Source organism: Anoplopoma fimbria, chromosome 24 (genome assembly GCF_027596085.1).
Source record: "Anoplopoma fimbria isolate UVic2021 breed Golden Eagle Sablefish chromosome 24, Afim_UVic_2022, whole genome shotgun sequence".
Classification (NCBI taxonomy): Eukaryota; Metazoa; Chordata; class Actinopteri; order Perciformes; family Anoplopomatidae; genus Anoplopoma; species Anoplopoma fimbria.
This window is the reverse complement of record NC_072472.1, coordinates 21,602,886-21,626,187: the sequence shown is the minus strand read 5'-3', so window position 1 is coordinate 21,626,187 and position 23,302 is coordinate 21,602,886. Positions and strand designations below refer to the sequence as shown.

At 40.1% G+C, this 23,302-nt stretch overlaps 2 protein-coding genes across 2 annotated transcripts in view; one reads left to right on the top strand and one right to left on the bottom strand.

Annotated features, from left to right (window-relative positions):
- Positions 1-4,902: 4,902 nt before the first annotated feature.
- fez1 (fasciculation and elongation protein zeta 1 (zygin I)) lies at positions 4,903-17,248 on the top strand. The gene is made up of 9 exons (XM_054626506.1): positions 4,903-5,231; positions 8,183-8,270; positions 9,827-9,913; positions 10,851-11,016; positions 13,412-13,725; positions 14,362-14,442; positions 16,484-16,559; positions 16,646-16,711; positions 16,931-17,248. Exons 1-9 carry the CDS (start codon positions 4,903-4,905, stop codon positions 16,945-16,947), a joined length of 1,224 nt encoding a protein of 407 aa, XP_054482481.1. The 3' UTR covers positions 16,948-17,248.
- A 3,862-nt stretch (positions 17,249-21,110) lies between these two features.
- esama (endothelial cell adhesion molecule a) overlaps positions 21,111-23,302 on the bottom strand; it is a 56,768-nt gene continuing 54,576 nt past the window's right edge. The window contains exon 7 of the mRNA XM_054626540.1: positions 21,111-23,071. Within this exon, the coding sequence (XP_054482515.1) occupies positions 22,534-23,071 (538 nt within the window). The 3' untranslated portion in view covers positions 21,111-22,533. The remainder of the gene's footprint in view (positions 23,072-23,302) is intronic.

Genomic DNA, 23,302 nt, shown 5'->3' with positions numbered 1-23,302 from the left:
TGCTCATATCTGAGAGCTGAGATGTCCCAGACCGCAAACATAGCCATATTATAATATTTCACAGTCTGAGTGCTCTCAGTGCGTGTTAATAACGTTTATGACAAGCTAAAAATATGAGCATGTGTTTATACTAGTAGGGCCGAGGCTTTTAGACAGAAGGTGTCAACACCGGCTGCTGATTTAAAGCAGGGATTATGCAGATTTTGAAGGCACAGGCTGGGAGGGAGGGAGGGGTCAGCATCAAATTTGTGATAATTTGATATTTTAAATCCTAACTTAGATTACACTTGAAGATTGGACGGCTAATAGCATTATAACAATTTGTGACCTTTAAATTACTTGACAATAATATCAGTATTAATATAAATATATAATATTAGCTTTACGTTTTTTAATTATATTTGATTATATGTTTATGATGTTTTCTGACACGTTCTGCTTTGTTGTTTCAAAATAAGGAAGACAGTTAAATAACGACACAAGCTTTGGAATCAACGCAAGCTCGGAATTTCGTTTTCTGTTTCACAAAATTTTCAAAGGTAGTCTTGAACGCTTCATAGTGTGATGTTCAGTCATTTTTTGTCACCTTGCAGTTTTACATACAGGTTCACAATAATACATTTTCTTCTGGAAATGTCATTCCACTCTGATCTGTGGCAGAAAGCTGGTGGATATCATCAGGATTCAATAGAAGGTAGACCGTTAAACAATGTGCCACCTTGTTACACACACATCTCCTTCCCCCAAACCTCCTACCTCCACCCCCTCCTTCTGTCCTCATGAATATTGGGGAATTAGTGCGTGGAGGGGGGGAAGGAGGGTGGGAGGAGGCAGGAGGCAGGGACAAAGGGAGAACGAGAGGAGAGGGAGGGAAGAAAGAGAGAGGGGGGGGGCTGATATCGTCAGAGGCCTGGCAGTGCGCAGGCTCAGTGCAGGCTGGGGCTGGCTGCCTATTGATTGGAAAACAACGGGCTGTGGGAGGACAGATAAGGGAGGCTGTGGGCTAACGGGTGAGGGAAGGGATACAGACGGAAGCTCACACCACGCTGCCATCTTCACCTCCTGATTCTGTTTCTCTGGCTTTCCCCCTGGAATGACTGTGACTGCTGCTGCTCGTCGGTGGGTTTTGCAGTGGAGGGAGGCTTAGGCACATCATCTCCTCGTCTGAGAACATCCTGCCTTCAAACCTAACCAGAACAACAGCGGCACATCTACTGCAGGTAATCTGTCTTCCTGCTCTACCAATCATCCTGCCGTTCCTTCTTCTTCCAGCCCTGACCTCCCTGAGGTCCTCCCTGCTGTGCATCATCTTCCCTCCATCCCTGCCTTGTAACCATGGTTTCCTACATCTCTCCTTCCTCGCTCTTCGCTGCTCTTCTCTCCCTCCCCCACTCTCCTCTTCCTTTTTTTCTCACTCTGATGAGCTGATGACATGCACTTGCTTGATTTCCATTTCTGCCACAGCTGCCAAATCCGTTTCAGTTATATTTATGTGGGACAGAATGATTTCAAAGGCATTTTCAATACAATTATGATTTGGGTTAAGCCAAGGGTAATAATAGATGTGAGCAATGATTTCATTTCAAATTCATGATGCACAGCAGATTGATCTAAATAGCACTAGACCTGTGTGGGCAATGTTCTTGTACAAAATAACATTCTTCATTGGGAATTAAATTAACCAACATGTTAAAGAAATGGACTTTCTGCATATGACAAGCATGATGGTGTCATCAATGCCTTCCAAATCTGCAGTGGAATAGGTGTAGGATGTGTTGTTTGGTCATGTAGTTGTGGTCAGCCCTCCCACAGCATAATAGGGCCTGTGTTTTGCCTCCATTGCATTAAATGACCTCTGACGAGTGCTCTGATTGGCTGTTTTCATACCTGCATGCTTGTAAAAACACGGGGAAGCACCTGAGACCACCACCAGCTCCCGCTGTGAAGGTCAGACAAAATAAAAGGCTGACACACATCCCAAACACACACTATTGCAGACATTCAATTCCTGCACATGCTTCTGTCTGCTTTAATGTGGAAGCTATGATTTCACACCCTCTCTTTATGCTAGAAGAAAATATTCCAGTCAGCAAAGCTAGCAGTAAACAGACAGGATGCTGCATGAGTGGAAAGTGCTCTTAGGGAATTCAATTTGTGTTTTTGTACCCTGACAAATTTTCAAGCAACAGTGCATCAATGCCTCCTGCAAATAGTTCCTGTGGCAAGGTTAGAATCAGCCACTAAGGCTCCTTATTTGAGTAGACCAAATAACTTCAATTGGATCTATTAACGGACATGATTCATGTCTCCGCTGCAAGGATTTATTCAACCTGCAGTCCCTTTCTCAGCAGAGTCATTGGCGATAAACTCTGAGCCAAAGATGAAGCAGACGCAATTCAAAAAGGAAACACAGCAGTAGGGAGAGAGTGGACCAGACTCTATCCGGCTGTTGACGGAGCAGCACTTTGCTGAGTGGTGTGATGGGGAGGAAGAGGCTTGCACAAGCTTGTTTTTAAATGGGCTCCTCTGTACTCACGCACTTAGGCCAGGCCAGGGGCCAGCAAAGCACAAAAGAAGGACGTTTAGGCTTCACTAGTGTAATTACACTGCGTCAGACAATTGGATTGACCGTTGGATTAATCTACAAGGAAACTGCACTAAGTATCAAAATCTTAAGCAAAGAATCATCATTAAAGAATTGGGAAGTTTATATGTATGTGTATTCCTGTCCAAAACATAGAGACTGAACTCCCCCAAGTTAAAAAATGTCCCAGCAGATCCATCGGAGCAAAGCTCCCACTGTGGAGACAGGGCCTTGATTTGCTATAAAATCCGAGGAGTGGAACATATTTATAATGATGACCAGAGATTCTGGGAGAGAGTTACTTTTTTCCAACTCTGCTCCAGTTCATTGAAGTAATAAAAGGTAGTGAGCACATTTTAACCCCAAAACTGTAAAATGTTTGTACGAGCTCAACAAGAAATGATATGTATTTGTTTTGCTGGTACTATCTGCCATGAGACAACATATACACAGTGTTAACAGATTTAAAAAAAAGAAGAACCGGGCAAATCAGCGTTATGTTTTTTAGATCGTGGAGTCCTGAGTTCTTCTCTTTACCTGAGAGTGTATGAACTCCGTTGTGAGTACACTGTGGAAAAGAAAAAGGCTTCCCACCACTTAATTAACTATAATTATTAAACAGAACCAACTGAGAATGAAACAACTAAGATGTCATCATTGAAATATCCTAAAGAAACATAATCTTTATTTTTTTTAACATTAATTACTCCAGCCTCAGGCTTTACATTTAAATATCTCTACCATCTAGCTCCACCCATTTTCAACACTTTCATAACGAGACGTCACCATACCGCCACTAACACCAAAGGTTTATTAGAAGAAAATGTAGAATTAGTCACTGTATGACTTTAAGCAAACTGCATTCTCAATTAATGGCACAACTCTGGGGAATTCAGGATTTCAAAACGTTTTCTAGTACAATTAAGTCTGGGAAAAACTGTTAATAATGACACCAACTAGTCATTATTTATGAACTCAAGTCAGTGCTGTAAATGTTTTGTCTTCTTTTTTGTTTGTTTCATCTGACATTTTGTTGGTGTGTCATCATAGATGGCTGTTTTTGACTATTAAGTGCACTGATTTATTAAGGGACTGGTGCTGGACATTAGCTCCTGTTATAAACACATGAACAGTACATTGGATGCCCCTCCGGAGAGTGTCCCTGTTTCTTTGCACTTGTCCCTTACAAAAAACTAATAAATGAAAAATAATACACAAAGAATGTATTGAAATCAGAACTAAAGAAACGTGGACGTCTTGATTCCGTGTCTCTTTGTAAGGTGCTATATTTAGATTTCATATCTTTCTAATTATATTCTAAAGTAATTTTCTGAAGTGTGTCCCAGAACCCCAAAAGTGCTGTCAGGCGAATCCCTGTGCTATAAAATGTATCCTGGGAAGTACACTATCAGTTCCACTGATGCTTGAAATGAGATTGAAGAGGAGTCATTCTCTCTGAATCAGAATCAGTCTCTTATTATACAATTTATTGAAGAACAGATTTTTATAATCAGACATTTATATATTTTTCAAACCCCTGAAAGGAACCCTTAGGCAGCAGTTAAGACTAGTCTTTTTGTTATATTTTCAGTTTTCATACTTTCTAGTCCATGAATCTGGGATGAAATCTCATCAGTTAAATCCCAGGAGATGTACTTAATTAACTGTGGTTTACCAGTAAAGCCAACTGGTCCGGTCCCCTTTGGGACCTGGTCCCCTTCTGGCACATCTACCTCCATCTCCTCTTTGTCTAGACAACGTGGTGCCATTCCACATGAGGTGAGGCGGTCATGATTTAAGAGAAGCCAAATAAATCCTTGTGGGATATTAGTATATCTAACAGATGAGGGCAGATAAAGACTTCTGTCATCTTTCTGTTCAGGTCTTGTCCCTTTAAAACACATTTGCTGAAGTCAGTGTTGTTTGGTCTTTACAAGTGCAAGCTAGAATGACGGCCCTGGTTACTCACTTCTTCTTCTATGTTTAAGGCATGGCTGCAGATCTTCTCAGCTTGCCAGTCTTGCCAGATCTTGCACCTGAACTAGCTAGAGTATATTATATGGTCTTATCACATGTTAAAATGGAGACTTGACATTGACAACAATAACTTATTACCCAGCAATCATCATTGTAAATCTGTTTATGACAAAGAATACAAAAGTAAATAAGAAATGATTGATAATTTAATAATCCATTGGACATAAAAAAAAACATTAGTTCTATAAGCCGTCCTGATTTAGCAAACAAAAGTGGATTAAACACTTTATGTCCACTCTCTCTCTCTGTTCAGGGTTTAGAGATTAACAGGCGGGGACACCATGGAAGCCCCTCTCGTGTGTTTGGACGAGGAGTTTGAGGACCTCCGGCCCTGCCGCATGGATGAGCTGGACCACCCGGCGCTCAAACACACCTCTTACTCCACCACAACAACCACCATCCCACTGGCCTCCATCACCCGCGAGGACTTCTCCGAGCTGGAGAACTTCTCTGAGATGATGAGCTTCAAGTCGATGGAGGACCTGGTGAACGAGTTTGACGAGAAGCTCAACGTGTGCTTCCACAACTACAACACCAAGACGGAGGTCCTGGCTCCCATACGCAACCAGTCGCACAACCAGGAGGATGAGGAGAGGCTGCAGGATGAAGAGTGAGTGACCAAAGTTAATGTGGTCCGCAAAAATATTAATAGCATTTCGTGGCATTTGTCAGTATGTTAATATGTGTTTTCAAGCCTGTAATATGCATAACTGAGGTATAATTGATCTCATACCGTTCAGTATGACCTAAATTGGCATTTAGAAATTTTCAGAAAGCATTTTCCATCAGTATTCTTGGCTTTAAAATAGATAACTTGACAAAACCAACAGTATCCAACAGTATGTTTCAAAAATGTATATATGTAATTATCTAAAATCATATTTTAGATTTTTGCCTCACAGACCACAGATAATTGAATGTATAACTTTTGTCTACTGTATTTCTATTTCAATATTTGAAATTTTCAACAAAATGCCTACATTAGGTTGGATTTGGGCTTTTTGATGCAGCCTGGAACATAATAAAGTGATAAAGATTACCACAAATATGGAGACATTATAAAATACCACAGCTGAGACTTCACCCTAACATAGGAACAACACACCCTCAAGGCCCAAAACAGTGGCCAGCACATCCCACACGACAAAGGCCAAAATATTTCCCCATACAGACAATCAATCATCAACATGACCCCCCCGGCTCCACGGTCATGCTGAATTATTCAATGTGCACCGTCGTACGCCTCAGTTAGCTTCAGCTCTGTCGGCGTGTCTCTGTCTCTGCCTCTCCACAGCTGACTGCCAGATCCTCCTCCTCCTCTCACCAGCAGGCTCTGAGGCGGAAACAAACACGTCTTCACACTGTGTGGTTATGAATCGTGCTAAAAATAGCCCGACCGTAGGTGTAAGAGGAGAGCTTTACGGATGGGAATCACATGATTCTTCAAACACTATTAAATTGATGATAAAAGGAGTTTGTATTGACGACTCAAGCTTTGACTGATTACTGAGCACAGAACACGGGGCTGTGGGTGGATGTGAGGCCTGCACTACACTAATCTGCATGTTATGACCGAGACGTGGACCTAACGCCTTACACTGATTTGTCCCAGACATAACGTGCTGTGATTTCAAATCAAGTGATTCTCATTCACTAGATATTTATTCACCTCAAACAGCTATTAATAGAAACAATGGCAGTATGTGATAACACAGAGGACATTGTGTATTATGGCATAAAGGGAAAATGTCTCTGCGCTGGAGGGTGAAGTCTGATTAAAGGTACTCGTTTAAAGACTCTTACAGACCCACATAAATAATCAGCAAAAAATGTCAATCTGTCGTTTGGCTGAAAACAGTCTGTGGCACATTTTGGTCTAATCCCTGCAGTTGCTGATTTCTCTTTGGTGGCTGCGGGCCAAGAAATACAGCAGGACAGCTTTGTAACATGGAGTTCCAGTTCCTGCTGGTCACATGACCAAACATGTCCCAGTGTTATGCATACAGTATGAGCTGTTTGTGTGTTGTTGTGGTTATTCAGTGGTGATTACTCATTTGATTAAAAAAAAAAGGTTTCATGAGGCTAGTGACATTTTATTAAACATATTCAGTTTCACAAATTATAAGTTTAAAATACACACAGTTAGTTGAAAAGACCAATTCCCTTATTGTTCCTTGCACAGTATACAAAACTACAGCCAGCGGCCTGTTAGCTTAGCTTAGCAAAGCATATAAACTAGAAACAGGGGGAGCAGCTAACCTGCCTGTGCACAAAGATTAAAAAAAAAACAACCTAGATGTGGGTAGATGTGTTTACCTATGGACTGAGCCAAGCTAGCAGTTTCCCACCTTTCTTGTCTTTATGCTAAGCTGAGCTAACTGTCTGTAGCCAAATGTTAAGCTAACAAAAACTTCTCATCTAACTCTCTGCAAGAAAGTGACTTTTTCTCGAAATGCACAAAACTGTTTTGATAAAGTTTTACCCACTTGTGATGACTTTTCTACTGTTAGTTGTTATTTTTTCAAGTTTGAATTTCTAGTTTCACTGTTTTATCAGTGGTGGTATTTTTTTTTTAGATGATAAATTTTATGTGCAATCTGCAGTAACTGTGATTACTGTTATTACACAGAAATAATTGGGTCTGTGTCTGATTTTTCTACTTCATCTTTGTGTACACTGGGTTTAATTTATAGCAGTGTTCCATACAAACTGCTGTAAAGGGTAATTACACATTGAAATACAAATTTAAGAAAGGAATCAAAACAATAGAAAAGATTAAAAAATTCAAAGCACAAAATGAATTCTCTGACAGGGAAATGTTCCTTAAGATAACTTTTTTTTAGAGAGTCCATTGTATTTCCATTCTGGACATCAATTGTTATTGCTCCACTTTCATCTCAGAGTTGAGTGTGTTGAAACTTTGACCCTGTTTATGTGCTGGTGCACACAGTAATGACATGCAGGCATGGCTGGTGAGGTCAGCGGTTGGCTGAATGGTGTCCAGTGTGTGTCCTGGTGTGGGCAGTGCCACTGGGAGCAGGGCAGCAGGCCTGAGCCAACCTCTTAGGGAAGGAGGGAAAAAAAACACAAAGGAGACTTCTCCCCCAGTTTAAGTCATTCGTCCTCGGACACACGCCTTGCTCCGGGTTGCAGTCAGAGTCCGCTGGCACAATGATGTGAGAAGCTTTATCTAAATCTCTGCTAAGGATACCTTTATAGTAGTAAGATGTTTTTTTTCTGTTGTGCATTGTTCCTCTGCAGACTCCAGCTCTGCGTATTTACCACCATCATTGTCTTGCCACATTGAAATATTGACTGAGTTGCAGGTTGCTGAAGACAGGGCTGAGTAGACCTCTGTTTAACCAGAGAGATGAAAAAACACAGCGAACTCTAGCCTAATGCTCTTATATAACCATCTGACTGCAGCGTGTGTGGATGCACCAGCTTTGGTCCTTTAGAGTTGAGGCCAAAATAGTGTCTTGATGCTTGTTTTTAATATTTCTGTGGTACTTGCCCTTGCTTACATGTGTGCATGTATGTGTCTGTGTGTTTTTTTTGCAGTGTGTGGGATGCTCTAACTGACAACTACATCTCCACTTGGGACGGCAGCGACTCAGAGGGACTCAACGGCAATCTTTCTGAGCAGGAGGTACATGTCACACCACATCTTTCTACTTGGTCTAGATCTGCTATTTGGATTTTTGTACCCTGAAACCCACATTTCTTGACAAACGGTAACTTTTAGAAAACTTTTAGAAGTATGATTCTGTGTTCATGGTTTTATATCCGTAAATTAAAGTAGCATTATTTTTCATTTGAGATGCCAAACAGAGAAGCTGACTGGTTTATTCTTTCTGAGGCTTTATCTCATGCTGACTCTTAAAGATATGCTTGCCCAACCTTGTCTGGTCTGCCATTCAGCAGAGGCCTCTCCCCTCCCTTAATTGGCTGTCAGTCACATACAAACTGGACACCAGGCATTTAGCAGTCCAGGCCATGTTTGGGCTGGTCAAGGCCGGAGCAGACGTTTCAGCTCCAGAGGGTTGATCTGAGAATGCATCATTTTGCTCATATCCTGCCATCAGCGGGGTTGTTGGGATTATCTCTAAATTAAAAAGGATTAGCTAGCATGCTAACATGTGCTCATCAAGACCAGAGACAGATCACAAGGGAGACACCCCACAACACAGATTATCACAGATTATTTTGCTCCATAGTTAGCTAAGTATATATTGGACCCCCTTTTTCCCAGGCCACATATCTTTTGAACATTTTGTCACTGCATTTTTTCAGACGGACAAATCAGTAGAAAATTAACTAAGATTTGGCAAATAACGTACACCAATGCAATGTCTTAACACATTTTCATAATGCTAATTATGGCTGTTAGCTGTGTAAATATATATGTCTATCTAATACCTATGTAAGAAAAAGAAAATTCTAATAAATAATGCAAATATAACCCAACAGTTTTTTATTCATAGACAGTTATAATAGATACATTAAATACATTACCAGTCTGGGAGTTGTCGACGATTCATCTTAGAACTGTAATGCTTTCCCAGTGTGTTTTCACTTCATGACAGTTAATTGTAAAATTCAGTGATTCAGTGTTCCGTGCTACTTAGCTCCAAACCTCGTGTCACCTCTTGTTGTAAAATACTAATGTGACGACAGCAAAATAAGCCAAATTCAAGGCTTTGAAATCGTAGTCCACAAACCAAAGGGTGACATCACGCTCACTACTTATACAGTCTGAGGTCAGGCATGTATCAAGGTCATTAGGAGACACTGTCTGGGAACCATGAATGTTCAGCCTGGACCGGCAGATCCACATCTCCATCCCTATAGAGCCAATGTCACAGATTTCTTCACAATACAGATAACTGCACTATCAAACTGTATGAAAGTCATATTTTGCAAATAATTAATTAATAAGGTATAAACTATTAAAACACTTTACAAATGGAATCGTAAATTATTTTTTAAAGTTGTACTAATTAATGTAAAACCTTTCAAATATTTAAGCACAAGACTTTCAAATGACTGAGCTCTCCTTCCCAGCACAGTGATTTTGGAAATTTATTGTGGATTTAGTTTATTATTCCAACACAGAGAGGCCGTTTCTGACTCTTGTTAGCCTCATTTTCTTTTAAGAGAGGAGCCAATCTGTTTGCCGCTCGTGTTTCATCTCACATTCTGCAGATCCACGAAAAAGAGGAGGAGGAAATGAATGAGAAGAATGACAATGCCAACTGCCTGAAGGAAGAGCCTCTTATCACAGCTGATCAGGTGTGTGTGTGTGTGTGTGTGTGTGTGTGTGTGTGTGTGTGTGTGTGTGTGTGTGTGTGTGTGTGTGTGTGTGTGTGTGTTTGTTTAAGATCAAACAGAAGTTGGTCGGTGTCCTGTTTTGATAATGAGGAAAAAGAAAAGCAGGGTGTAACATGAGACTCGTCTCAGAATGGTGCAGGGATCATTTTACCTGCCACTTTTCACACACCGCACATTTTTATTTGCATTTATTTTGTTTGTTGGAATTATGATAATCTTCCTCTAGGCATTTGTTCCTTACCATTGAGATTATTTATTGTTATTGTTGGTTAGCAGATCTAAGACTCCAAGCATTTTGCTCAAGCTGGCAAGTTCATAGATGTCCGGGACAATCTGGCAATAAGGAGTTCTGGTAATCTAGATGGCTGGAGACCAAGGCATGAGTAAGAGTTTGTCCATCACACAGTGAGAGACAGGTTCTCATCGTGGCAGTGCTCCTGGACAAATATAACGTTGGCATAACAAAGGGAGAAAGTTAAGGACCAAGAATTGACCCCAGAGGAACCCCAGACACAATCTTTGCATTGCTATATGGCATTCCCATTTTGATTTGGTCTTTATCGCGTGCCTACTTTTTTATGAGGTGCTCCTTATGGCCAACTCGTGTCCTGTAAGACATTGTGGTGTGTTCAAGTACTTTTTTATCATGCTGGTACAGGACATAGACAGACGCCTGCCTAAACCCAAGACTGCCTCTGAGTAGATGTCAATAATGGATTTCAATGTGATATGTACAGTTATACAGGAGGCTTCTGGCAGTTTAGTGGCCACACTCTACTGACAAATGGATGGTTATGGATGTGTGTGTCTCCTAATCTCTTTCCCGTCCATTTTCCTGTCTCCCTGTATCCTTCCATCTCCCTCTCTCTCTCTCTCTCTCTCTCTCTCTCTCTACAAGGTCATTGAGGAGATAGTCGAGATGATGGAGAACTCTCCGGATCCCGGTGAAACTGAGGAGGAGGATGAAGAGGAGAGCAGCCACTGCTCCTCCAGGGACAACCCCTCCCTGCTGGAGGAGATCAGGCAGCTGTCCCAGGCCTCCAACAACAACTGCTCCTACGAAGGTAACATTTAAAATAATCCATGTTGCTGTTCTTTGGCAATTAATTCAACTTCACTTGTGCAGCATCTGTTCATTTACTCAGCTGGTCTGGGATGTGAACATGCTACATTTGTGTCAAAACTTATACTTATATATATTCATGTTGTACTTAATGTGCACATGTAAAGCAACTTGTACCTCTGGTTTTGAATGTTGCAATAGAAAAAACCTTCTTGCTTGTTCCTTCAAAATGAAACAATCAAAAACGATCACAAATATATCGTTTTAATTCTAAGAGACAACTGGCTTGATTTGAAAAAAATATATTTTGAGTTTGATACCTGGATAGATAAATCTTGATCAACATTTTAGTGCAGATCAAATTGTGCATTACCCCTAATATGTACTCTGCAGTAGCGGGCCGTGCATTTCACACGTAGGCCTTCAGTGATGTCCTACACAGTCCTACCTGAATGAATCATAACTGGGCGTTGCATCACCTTAACATAGTCGAGTAGAACAGAGTTATATTAATATTTCCGAAGCATTTAAAATCAATAAATCCGCATTTACAATTAAGAGTGTTAAACTACCAGCTTTAAGATTGCTTGGATACTGTCAACACGTTAAAATAAAAGGCGCTTTTAAGGGATTAGTCTAAGAAGTTTTATTAACACCAACAGTATGTGAGCTTTAACAAGTGTGTTCACTAAACAGCGCATTGTTTCATTTAAGAAACGTGATGATAAAGACACAAACTATTCACTGAAAATAAAAGAAAACAAACAAATAATTTGCAGTTGTTCTTGAGAATATGTTTGCGACAGTGGTTAAACTTTAGGTTAAACCAAAACAATTCAACAAGTCTCCTTGAGTCCTTTCACTACAGGCACAGCTGAGCCAGTGCGCCACACACATCATCTCTTGCAGAAGCATCAAGCATTTATTTTTTATATATTTGTCTATATATTTTATTTCGTTAATATTTATTTAATAAAAAAAATAAAAAAAATGCTTTGAACTCACCAAAACGACTGATTATTCCCCAAAACACCTGCTTATTTGAACACAAAATCCATCCTAGCATCCTCGCTAGCATCGGGGTTGGCCGACCTCTTCTCACGATGTCTAGCTTTTCTTGAACAGTCCGTCTTGAAAATGGCGTTGTAAGTATATCTGCGACCAAATCGATCTTCTCCTCCATCAGCCATCGTGGGTTGAAAAAAAAACCTAGATCTACACGAATTAGCTCGTTCATGTCGCCACAGGGTCATCAGGTTCACTCTGCTAGCTCTGCCTCTCACTAGTGCGCATCCAATCAAAATACGTGCCCGTGCTGACGTCATTGTACGCCTGCATGCTGGCCCTGGTGTCGCCAACTCGAAATCTGATTGGTTAACACCACAGTTTCGATTCCGTTCACTTTAAGCTACAGGCGCCCGCACTGTTGATTCTGAAGGCCTAAGGGCAGATTTCTTGGACCCTAGCAACACATGATGGCTGAAATATGATTGGATAAAAGCTCTAACATAAAGGCCAGCCCTCCGATCTCGACCTGAGGCTGGAAGCAGCGCAACCAAGAGAAAAGCTATGAAATGAAGAGAATAGACTATGGGGAATAATTTTATACATTTATACAAATAATATATAATTTATATTCTGATGATGTTTAGGCCAGCAGAGAAGGCCTTGCTGGCCCTGAAGGCCCGCCACTGGTACTCTGTACTGTAGGCTACTGTATATGAACTGTAAATGTATTTCAAAGTAAAGTAATAATTTTAATAATGATACAAGTTCAAATTTTAATTAGCAGCACGAGTTAAGTCATATGGACAGAAACTGTTATTACCTGATAATGTCAGTGGTTTTCAACCTGGGGACTGGGATCCTCCAAGGGGTCATGAGATAAATCGCTAATCTTTCCTTTTCCTTATCAAACACTGTAGCTGGGGCCTTTAAAATATATTCAAATCAAACAATCTGCAAAGGTAGAAACACCCTGTAAATAAATTGCCCATAATGATGAACATATGACATGTACACATGATACAGCTTTTTTTTAATGGTCACAAGCAATAAAGAGTTGTTGGTGTATTTTTTAAATGAATGATAAGGGCACAGTGTCCGAGAGACCAAAGAGTGTGACATTAAATACAGTTTTTGTTGATGCTCAAGTCTGCCTAAATATTGAACTCCATACAGTAAATTTTAGCTCCAATGATTTAGAACATATCTTAACATTATGCCTGAACCGATGTTAAATAAAATGTAATATTAAAAATACTTTGGTCACTAAATATTGAAAAATAAAACAATGATTTAGAACATATCTTAACATTATGCCTGAACCGATGTGTAATAAAAAATACTTTGGCACAAAATAAAACCCAATCCCCCCCCCCTCATATTCTCTGCAGGCCTGAGCCTGATGCCCAGCTCAGCGCTCGTCGAACTGCTTCAAAGGGTGGAGGCCGCCATCCTCGAGTACTCAGAGGAGCTGGTCAGCCAGCTGGCCCGGCGCGAGGAGCTGGAGTTTGACAAAGAGGTTAAGAACACGTTCATCACGGCCCTGATGGAGGTGCAGAACAGGCAGAGGGAGCAACGGGACAGCAGCAAACGCCGACGCCGGGACAAGGCCCTGAGCCTGCAGGGAGGCGGGACGGCACCTGTGACCGGAGGGAACACCGCCTCCACGGGCCACACGGAGAAGACAGGGAGCATGCCCGTCAAGGTGAGGGATGGGAGGGGTGGCCTTGTATGCTTTAGACCCCTTTGAATTATTTACATTATGTCAGTGTGTGTGTGCCACGACTTTAAACCCTCTCACCCAAGAGTTTTCCAAACTGGTGCTCTCGTCAGTGTTAACTCTGCCTCAACGGGGCGGTTTTACTAAGAAAATCCTGTTGTCAAAATGTGTTCTGTAGTTTCCATTGAGTTAAATTAGAAAAAGGTGAAACCACAGTGCTTGACAACTCTCCCTCTTCCCTCTCCCTCTGACTGTGAGCATAATGGATCTCAGGTCCATTAGCCTCTTAAGTGTCTTCCAGGAAAGATCCTAAAGTGACCAGTCGTCTGCATACAGTAACAGCCCAGTCCAGTCCATCTAATGGGTTTTCCCGCCATGCATGCATGTTTTTATGTTGTGACTGCTAGGTACCTGAGGCAGCATGACATAAAGTAATGTGAATGTACACATGGCTTAATGATACAGATGAAATAGAAACAATATAGCTTATATTATATCACCATTATGCCATGTTTGTGTGAGATGCTGGTTTGTACTTGAATTAAAAAAAATAATTCAAGGAAGTGATGATCAGTATCTTGTATTAATGGTCTGCCTTTGTGTCCTGGTTGTGACCTGCAGCGTTTCAGCATGGAGGGACTCTCTAACATCCTGCAGACGGGCATCAGACAGACATTTGGAAGCACAGGGAACGAGAAACAGGTTAGTCAAGGTCAAATGCTAGTTCATCATGTATTGTATGGTTCCACGATGAAACAGACACTATACATTGGACATCAGTGTTTCCCAGCAATCACTTCACATGATGAAGTAAATCAAAATACATGTCCACAAATTATTAAACTGAATAACTTACACAGGTCATTTGTTAATGCTATCTAGCTACATGTATATGAAAATGTAGTTGCAGTTTTATAGTGACATGTACCTGCATAACAGATGAAATTAGTATAAACTGCTACTGTATAGTAGTACTGCTTGAATTTAGTAAGGCTCATGGTGTACATTACAGCTGCAGTGTAACTCATTTACAGCAGGAAGGGGCTTGTGTCTGTACTGTGCTGTAGCAGCCTGTGCACTGGCCCTTTAAGGTCACGGGCCTCAGTACAGTACTATATGTACTCCACTGCCCCAGTCCAATGCACAGATGAGGTCATGCAGAGATGGTTGGCCTAATGTATGTAATTTGATCTCTGCCAATTGTGTTAGCAATATGCTACGATACACTGTTAGTTACAGTGTCCCTGTTTTTGCTTTTTGGAAAGGTTTGACTTGTAAATGAATTCAGCATTTGTGTTTGTCATGTGATTGTAGTTGAAAATATACAGCAACTCTGTTTTTGCTCCAGTCTTTGCACCATCACTGGATGTAAACAAACCTTTTACAGCATCAGATAACGGTTATAACTTAGATTTAGTAGCTGGAGAGAGAAAATTAAAAGATGTAGGCTAGATTTAACAAATGGGGTGGCTGTGGCGTAGTGGAGAGCAAGGTAGTTCTCCAATCAGAGGGTCGGTGGTTCGATACCCGGCTTCGGCAGTCGATGTGTCCTTGGGCAAGACACTTAACCCCAAGTTGCTCCTGAAGGCTTGCCATCGGTGTGGACTGGATGATGAATGTTAGTTAGAGTCTGATGGTGGCACCTTGATGGTAGCCTGTCATCAGTGTGTGAATGGGTGAATGATATGTAATATACTACTGACTGTAAGTCGCTTTGGATAAAAGCGTCTGCTAAATGACTGTAATGTAATGTAATGTAACAAATGACTCAACTTAAAAGTGCAGCCCCAGTGTTGCCAACTCTTTTCCAAATAAAAGTAGTTAGGAGCACTAACTCCAAAAGTCATGAGTCTAACAAGAATGTCTCGAAGTCAGCAACACTGACAACCCCTCCCTCTGAAGCCACTCCCCCAAATTATCATTATGAACATAACAACCAACATGGCTACTTTTGTAAAACCCTGGTGACATGCAATGTGTGCACGGGCAGAATACAATCAAGTAAACAGGCATGTAGATAGACAAAGGAGATGATTGGATGGACATATTACAGTCCTGCAGCAGCCACAGTCAAATCTTTTTTTTTCCTTTTTTTGTCAGAGCATTTGATTGATTTATTGCTGTCAGGATGTCATTTCAACATATACAACAAAAAAAGGTTTCTAAAATACATGACCCACTTTAGTTTTAAAAGATAAATCAATACATTTGGGAGTAAAAGCAGGTTTGAATATTGTGTTTTGAGTCGGGGTTCTTTGAGTACATTTAGATCACGATGTGCCTTTAACGTCTTAGTCAGTTTTAAAGGCGTGCTTGTTTGCAGGGTACAGACTAACAATTGATTGGGAAATTCACTTAGACTTCATTGCCAAGAGCTAACTACAACCATAACCTTTCTACAACCAGCAGTTATTTAGCCTAGCTTAGCATAAACACTGGAATAAGGACTGGTACTGAACCCTCAAGAGGCACTCTGCAAGTTAAGTTTAACTCATAAGCACGGTTCAAAGATGAGATTTCTTACCTACAAACAGAGCGCAGGCTAGTTTGTTCTTTGTTTCCAGTCTTAAAGCTAAGCTAAGCTAGCCTAACCATCTCCTGGCTCCAGCTTCATATTTAACAGACAGATATGAGACTGCTACCAATCGTTTCCTCTCACTCTTTAAAACCACAAAATGTTTCTTTAGGTACTCGGGTTGTACTGTGTCCATCATTTCTGAACATTGAACCTCTCTGTTTTCAGTATCTAAACACAGTTATTCCATTTGAGAAGAAAGGCTCCCCTCCATCTGTCGACGACCTGCAGATGCTCACAAAAAGTAAGTACGATGCAGCCCATTGTCTTTATCGAAGGAAAATCAAAATGACTAGCTGAAAGGAGTTGACACGTTTTATTCTTCTATAGTTCTTTATGCCATGAAGGAGGACAGTGAGAAGGTGCCTACACTGCTAACCGACTACATATTGAAAGGTAAGTTTAAATGTAAGCCACACAGTTCAGGAAGACAAAAGAAGTAAGCACATTAGTGAAAATGACAGTACGATCATCTCGGATTGGTCTCTTGTAAATCCAGTTATAGCAAAATTGAACTTCCTCATACTGCTACAAGAATCTACAATAATGTAACTCTATTATATATTTCCAAGCAGAGACTTAACGGTATTATTATCCACTGTTGTTCCCCTGCAGTCTTGTGTCCTACCTAAAGTACCGCTAGGGGCCAGGGGCCGCAGTGTGACGGAGATCTCTTCTCCAGCCCTCCTGCACCGAGCTGCATGACCTCCCATCTCTTACCATTATCAACCATGGGTCCTCACCATCGACATCATCGTACTCACCTCAACTATGACTACTGCCTTTCGCTGAGCTCACCCTCCCCCCTCTCTCACATCAAGCTCCAGCCAGACCCAAAATGGCCGCCATCTGAATAGTCAAACAAGTGGGACCGCCTCTCCCACTTTTAAAAAAACGGACTTCACTAATGGAGCATGACATGCTACTTAATATCACAGCACCACTTTGGTACAGGGATACAACGTTATCGTTGCTTTCTTTTCTATACTTTACACTTTCTTTTCTTTGTTTCTAACAGAATCTCAACGCTGCCAAGTTTTTTGACATTTACTCATAAACTGACCTCTTAACCACTGGGTTCTGTTGATTGTTATATGCATTGATTCATAAGTGTATAACTGTAAAATAAATGCATCCACAAGTGATCATCTCCCTGTATTGTTTCAGATGACAACTCATTTGAATACAAAAGCCATGCACCTTTTTCTGCCAACTTAGTACTGTAGAAACACACGACTATTACGGGTGCAGTGCAGTGCATTATAAAGCTTTTTTTCTCTTTTTTTTAGCTTCATTTTCTGAATATCCAGTGCTCTTCTGACTTTCTTTGAAATGTCTTTTAATTTGTATCTTAATATTTGATATAAACTCTGTTGATGATTTTCTACTTCGGTTTCCGCCCTGTTCAGCCACGTGGAGGTGTCTCACTGACTTGTCCTTGGATATATCATCCCCTGATGAGATGAGCTCATGTCAATTAAGGCGTGCATATTTGCATATTAGCATAATTATGACTTCCGTTTGCGCCATGTAGGTGAATGTTGCATCGCTAATCGCAAATTCTAATAAACATTCTACCCTAGTCGTGACTGCATCTGCTTTTTTCTTTCTTCACCTTTAGTGTTTGGCAGCTATTATCATGGGCTGATGGAAGAAGATGTGGACGGGGTTAACTATGCATGAAACAGTGTCTTCTGGGGGAAAAAATATTTTACAGGATGTTTTAGGTCAGGACAACAATGTGTAAAATGAGTAAAGAAACAAGCAACCTGCGCAATAGAAAAGTTGTTTAAATCATACATTTATCCCTTGTTAATAATTCAGTACTTTATCAAATAGAATTTCAGATTTAAAACTCATAGGGAAATATTCTTAAGAATGTATTGCTAGAACGCCTATGTCTATTATGCAATATAAACATTTTTATAATGCATCAAAATCTTCTAATATCACTGTTAATTTTAGTTATAGGCACTTCTAAATATTCATAATTATTTTTAACTATTTATTACATTATAAAGCATTTAAAATATACTCATCATGTATGGTCATTCACTGACATTTGTTTTGCAAGGATCATAGTGTATTAAAATTCCCATTGTAGTAATGCTTTCTATATGCATTATAATGTGATTTTAAGTTACTCTAAGTGGTAATTGTTTGCTTTAAGCTATGTAAAACTTAAATGTAAAATGAATTTCCACTCGACTCAAAATGAATAATGACCAATAAGAGAAATCATAAAAGATTATTAGTTACCAGCAATTATGAAGTATCACTTGACCTCTTGAGTCAATAAAAAATGCTTTATAATGTGATAATTGTTATAAATCATTTTGAATATTTAGGAGTGCTTATAAGTATAGTTATTGTGATTTCTGTGTGTTGATGAAACCTACAGAACACCTCTCATATCTGATTGGTGGATCCATTCTCCAGGCTGTCACTGCCTGAAGCTCATGTCCTCAGCAGGAGAGGACGAGGAGCACTCCACCAGGATCAGGTTGAGACCAGATGTGCCTCTGTCCATTATTGTCACAGTACATCATGAAGACTCTGAGCAGGGCCATCATTTTACATCATAACACATCTCCTAACAAACACACATGTAACATATGTAAAATCATTGTTTAGGAATATATATAGAAATGAAATATATCTTTAAACCATCAGTGATGCTTCTTGAAAGATTCTTGCACATGCATTTCATCTATTTTCGAAGTAATCTTCAAATTATTTAAAGGTGTTAAATCGTCAGATTTGTTTTAACCTTTGCTGGAACTCTTCTTCTTCAAACGCAGAATGATACAAACTTCACTCCTCATTTGATTAATTAGAAACATAAGTTCACATATTACAATAACAAAAACATATCTATAACTAGGACGGTGTGAAGGGCAAACTACAGAACAGTGTTAGGTTTAACATTAAATGACCGCGTGTCCTTTAACCATAGGACCCCCCCACCCCACCATTTCTAATGTATTTCCCAAATTGTCAATTTGCTGCCCTCTGGTGGTTCACTTTAAATCTCAGGGATACCTCTGAGAATGAGCATCAAATACTAACTAAACATACGTATACTGCTATTAGAATTTTAAATGAATTAGGATAGTTACTTTAAAATATGTATCAATGGGGAGTTTAAAGATTCAATTCTATTCCACCATCGATGATGTTGTGCATTATAGTGCCAATTAGAAAATACATCTTGTGGCCGTGTGAAATAATATTACAGGGAATAAGAGTAGGTCAGTTTTCATTCACTCTCCTGTACTGGCTGATCAGGGCCAGTGAAGGCAGACGATGGCATGACTGCACTGCAGTTTGATTTCTGATTATTAATAGACAGTGTTTAGATATAAACTCCTGGAAGTAATTTAATGTATTTCTGGTTCAAACCATCCTCATCAGCTACATTGAAGTTTCACTTTGGAATCAACAACTTCTTTCACCTTGAATAAAAAACATTCTTTACTAGAAAAATAAGAATCGCTTTGGAATTTAGCTGTAAACTCAAAAAAACACCAACAACACACAACTCATAATTTCTCTTTTAATTGAAAATGTCATACAAAGCGTTTTTCCATGAACATAAATATAGAGGATACAAGTGCACACTGCACATCAACGTCCACAGTTCAGGCCTGCTGTTGTCCGCAGTACAATGCATCATGGTCTGACGGGGAGCACTTCTTTAGCTCCTGTGCTCAGATACTTCATCGCTGTATAAAAATAAAGGCGTGTCTCGAATACATTGTCATGTTAATAATGTAGACATTTGTTTTAAAATGACCCTTTCACATGTTAAAACCCTTCAGCTGTGAGGACTGTGAGGACTCTGCATAAGTCCTGTCAAACTGATTCCTCAATACCAGCTTCCATGAACTCTTTCCGTTGTTTTAATGCTTTAAAAACAATACAAACAAGATACAACCACCACTGTCCTGTCAAGCTGGTGTCAAACGGAGACGGGCTGTAAAGGATGCTCTTACATCATCAAGTTTCAAATGATTCATTTGAGAATTATTCTGGTTTGCACAAACATATGCTCCAGTGTAATGACAATACAGCAGAATAGATGGCATGATCTCTATCAGTATACATATATCTGTTGCAAATCCACATGATATATTTCAATAGGCAGTTATGTGACTTGAAAATGGTTAGAATAAGAAAAGAAAAAAAGTTAAAATGAACAATAATAAAACAGTTAAAAATGATTCTTGGATTTCAACGCTCACGTTTTGTGTGAAAATGTATTTGACACCACGGTTCAGTGTGAATGTGCTAAGATCATCGAGTCATTCAGACTCTGAAACAAAGATTTAAAAACTGAAATTGTTGATAAGAATCTCAATGATCACTCAGTGAGTGACAGTCCTGTCATCCTGTGCATCATGAGCTCACAGCTGTTCTGATTCAGAAATACTGACCGAACACAGATCCCTGCAGCACAATACAGGAATGATTTTGTTTAAAAAATATGCACTGCTATTCTTTTTTTTTTAATGGAAACTACAGCTTTGGAGCCAAAATCCAGTTTTTGTTTGGTTCAATCATATTAAGCCAACATATATTTATATTTTACAAACTAAGCCCCCCCAACTTTAATGGGAGACCCCCAGGAAAAATATTTAGCGTCCATAACATGACTTCTTTTAGACTACAGGAAAGAAAACATCCAAAATACACATGAAGGTGTGTATTTTACTACTTTGTCTATTTGCGTCTGTAGATTTCTACTAAATTCACGAAATGTTGCCATTAGATAATGCCTCATTTGCATATTTAAAAAAACATAACATCAGAAAACCTCAAAATGTCTTTCATTTTACAAAACATATCTTTAAAGGCCATTTTCTCTAAATAAGTTATACAACATTTTATTATTATAAACATGGAGAAACGGAGTATTTTTATGGCTGTCAACAGTATTTTCTGATTTATAGAGTAATACAAAGAGATATCCAAATGTCCCTCAGTCAAAACTTTAGACGCTAATATGTCAACAAAATGCAACAAGAATTTGGAACCTGGTTTAATCCAACGTTTAGATTTCTCTTCTGAAACGTCTTGTACCAAAAAACAAGTTACTATTACTTTGCCATGCTGATGGAATGGGAAAGAAGGTTTGTCTATAAGCTGTCTGAAGCCTGTTTCCACGTCTTGTTGATGTCAACAGGTTCTTCCCCACTGACCTGCTCCATCAAATAAACTACAGCCTCTAAACGGAGCATGTTGTACTGTATATCTTTGGTTCAGTATCCGGTGATGCAAGCAAACATATGACTTGAAATAAACGTTCAATACACATTTATCAGAAAATAAATATCATATTTACAATTTCAATTCTGCTGGCAACTTTAAAATTATTACAAGTGTGTACTTGTGTTTTAGCAAAGTCATAATACTGCAGTTCTGAATAGTGCTCAATGTTATAAGAAGCTTTTGCTAATCTGTGTTTAATGACATTTTATAAGCGGAACCACCGACAGAAGTAAAGCCAAAAAAAAAAAGGATCAGGATACTTTGCAATGCCAAACTTTATAATATGTATCATGTTGTTTTGTCTATCTTTCTGCTGCAGAAATCTTCTCATTAAAACATAAACCTTCATACATCTCACCCAATTCCTCACTAACTTCACTTTGAGCAACATTTTCTCCTCTGAACAGTTCTGACATATTGTGCTTAAAACCCATTTTGGTCTTCATAATTCTTGCTTTAGGTTGTTTTTTAAGATCTGCATAACTCTGTTCTTATTTAATCTGAATGTTCATCCATGAGACTTGCACACACATGGTGATGATCAATTTGCTGTTGACTTTGTGGAATAAGTAAATATAATACGCTATTTTAAAGCAACATTTGAAGAAAAAAGAATACAACCAATAAAATAGAAATGCAATAATAAGGTAGAAAAGAGGATACTGGACAAATGTATGTATGAAAATTATATCTATACATCGTTTGCAATGTATGCAGTGCATACACAATATAAAAAGACTTGAGTATACTTAAAGCAAGTAAACAGTCTGTGTCGGAGAGTCTTGACATAAAAGCTTGTTGGCGCCAAAGCAAGCGTCAATTCGTGAATTTGACCTTTTCATCTACTGCGATTCTGCTAAAATCGTAGTTGAAGCAGCTGACCCTTATCGAGAGTGTAAAGGGACAGCATTCCACTGTTTTTTGTCAACAGCACTGTTGGGCCAGCGTTAGACCAGAGACCCGGCCTGGTTCTGTGCAGGCACCATGATGGGCACCCCTCCCATGCGGGCGATGTTGGAGGCTGTGACAGTGGAGGTGGGCAGCAGCGGCGGCGGGGACGGAGCCGCCTGGAGCTGCAGCTGAGGCTGGCTGTAGGTCTGGGGCAGCACCTGAGCCTGGGGCAGCTGGGTGTAGCGCTCCGGTCTGGGCAGGGAGCTCCCATTGATGCTCCCCTCGGAGGAGACGGTCTGTCCGCGCGGCAGCGTGGTGTTGTTGTTGTAGCCATAGTGGGTGGGGGTGGAGGCTCCGTGGTGGCGGGACGGCCGGTAGCCGGCCATGCTGCCAGTGGCGGTGATGATGGAGGCGGTGTCGGAAGGCGGGCGCTGGGGGTAATGCTGCAGGTGGTGGTGGTTGTTGTGGTTGTGGGAGGGCTCTTTGTGGTGCGGGCTGGAGGCGATGGAGGACAAGGTGCCATTCTTGGAGATGATATCTGAACCCATGCCGCTCTTCGCCCAGGACACACGCTTAGGAGCCTGCGCGTCCTCCCTGGAGGGGGGGGGGAGAGACACAAACAAGAGCTTCACTTAACATTGATAGAGAAATAAAACAGGGGGGCACATTTGACTGTGGGCCATTTATAGAACAATATAAGGAGCCAAACAATAGTGACGGTGTAGTTTTCAAGTTACAATGGAAATAAGCGTTGCTAGACAAAACAAATCCATGTGCCATTAAAAATGAATTTCCTATCAAACAAACATGCAACATTACAAAACT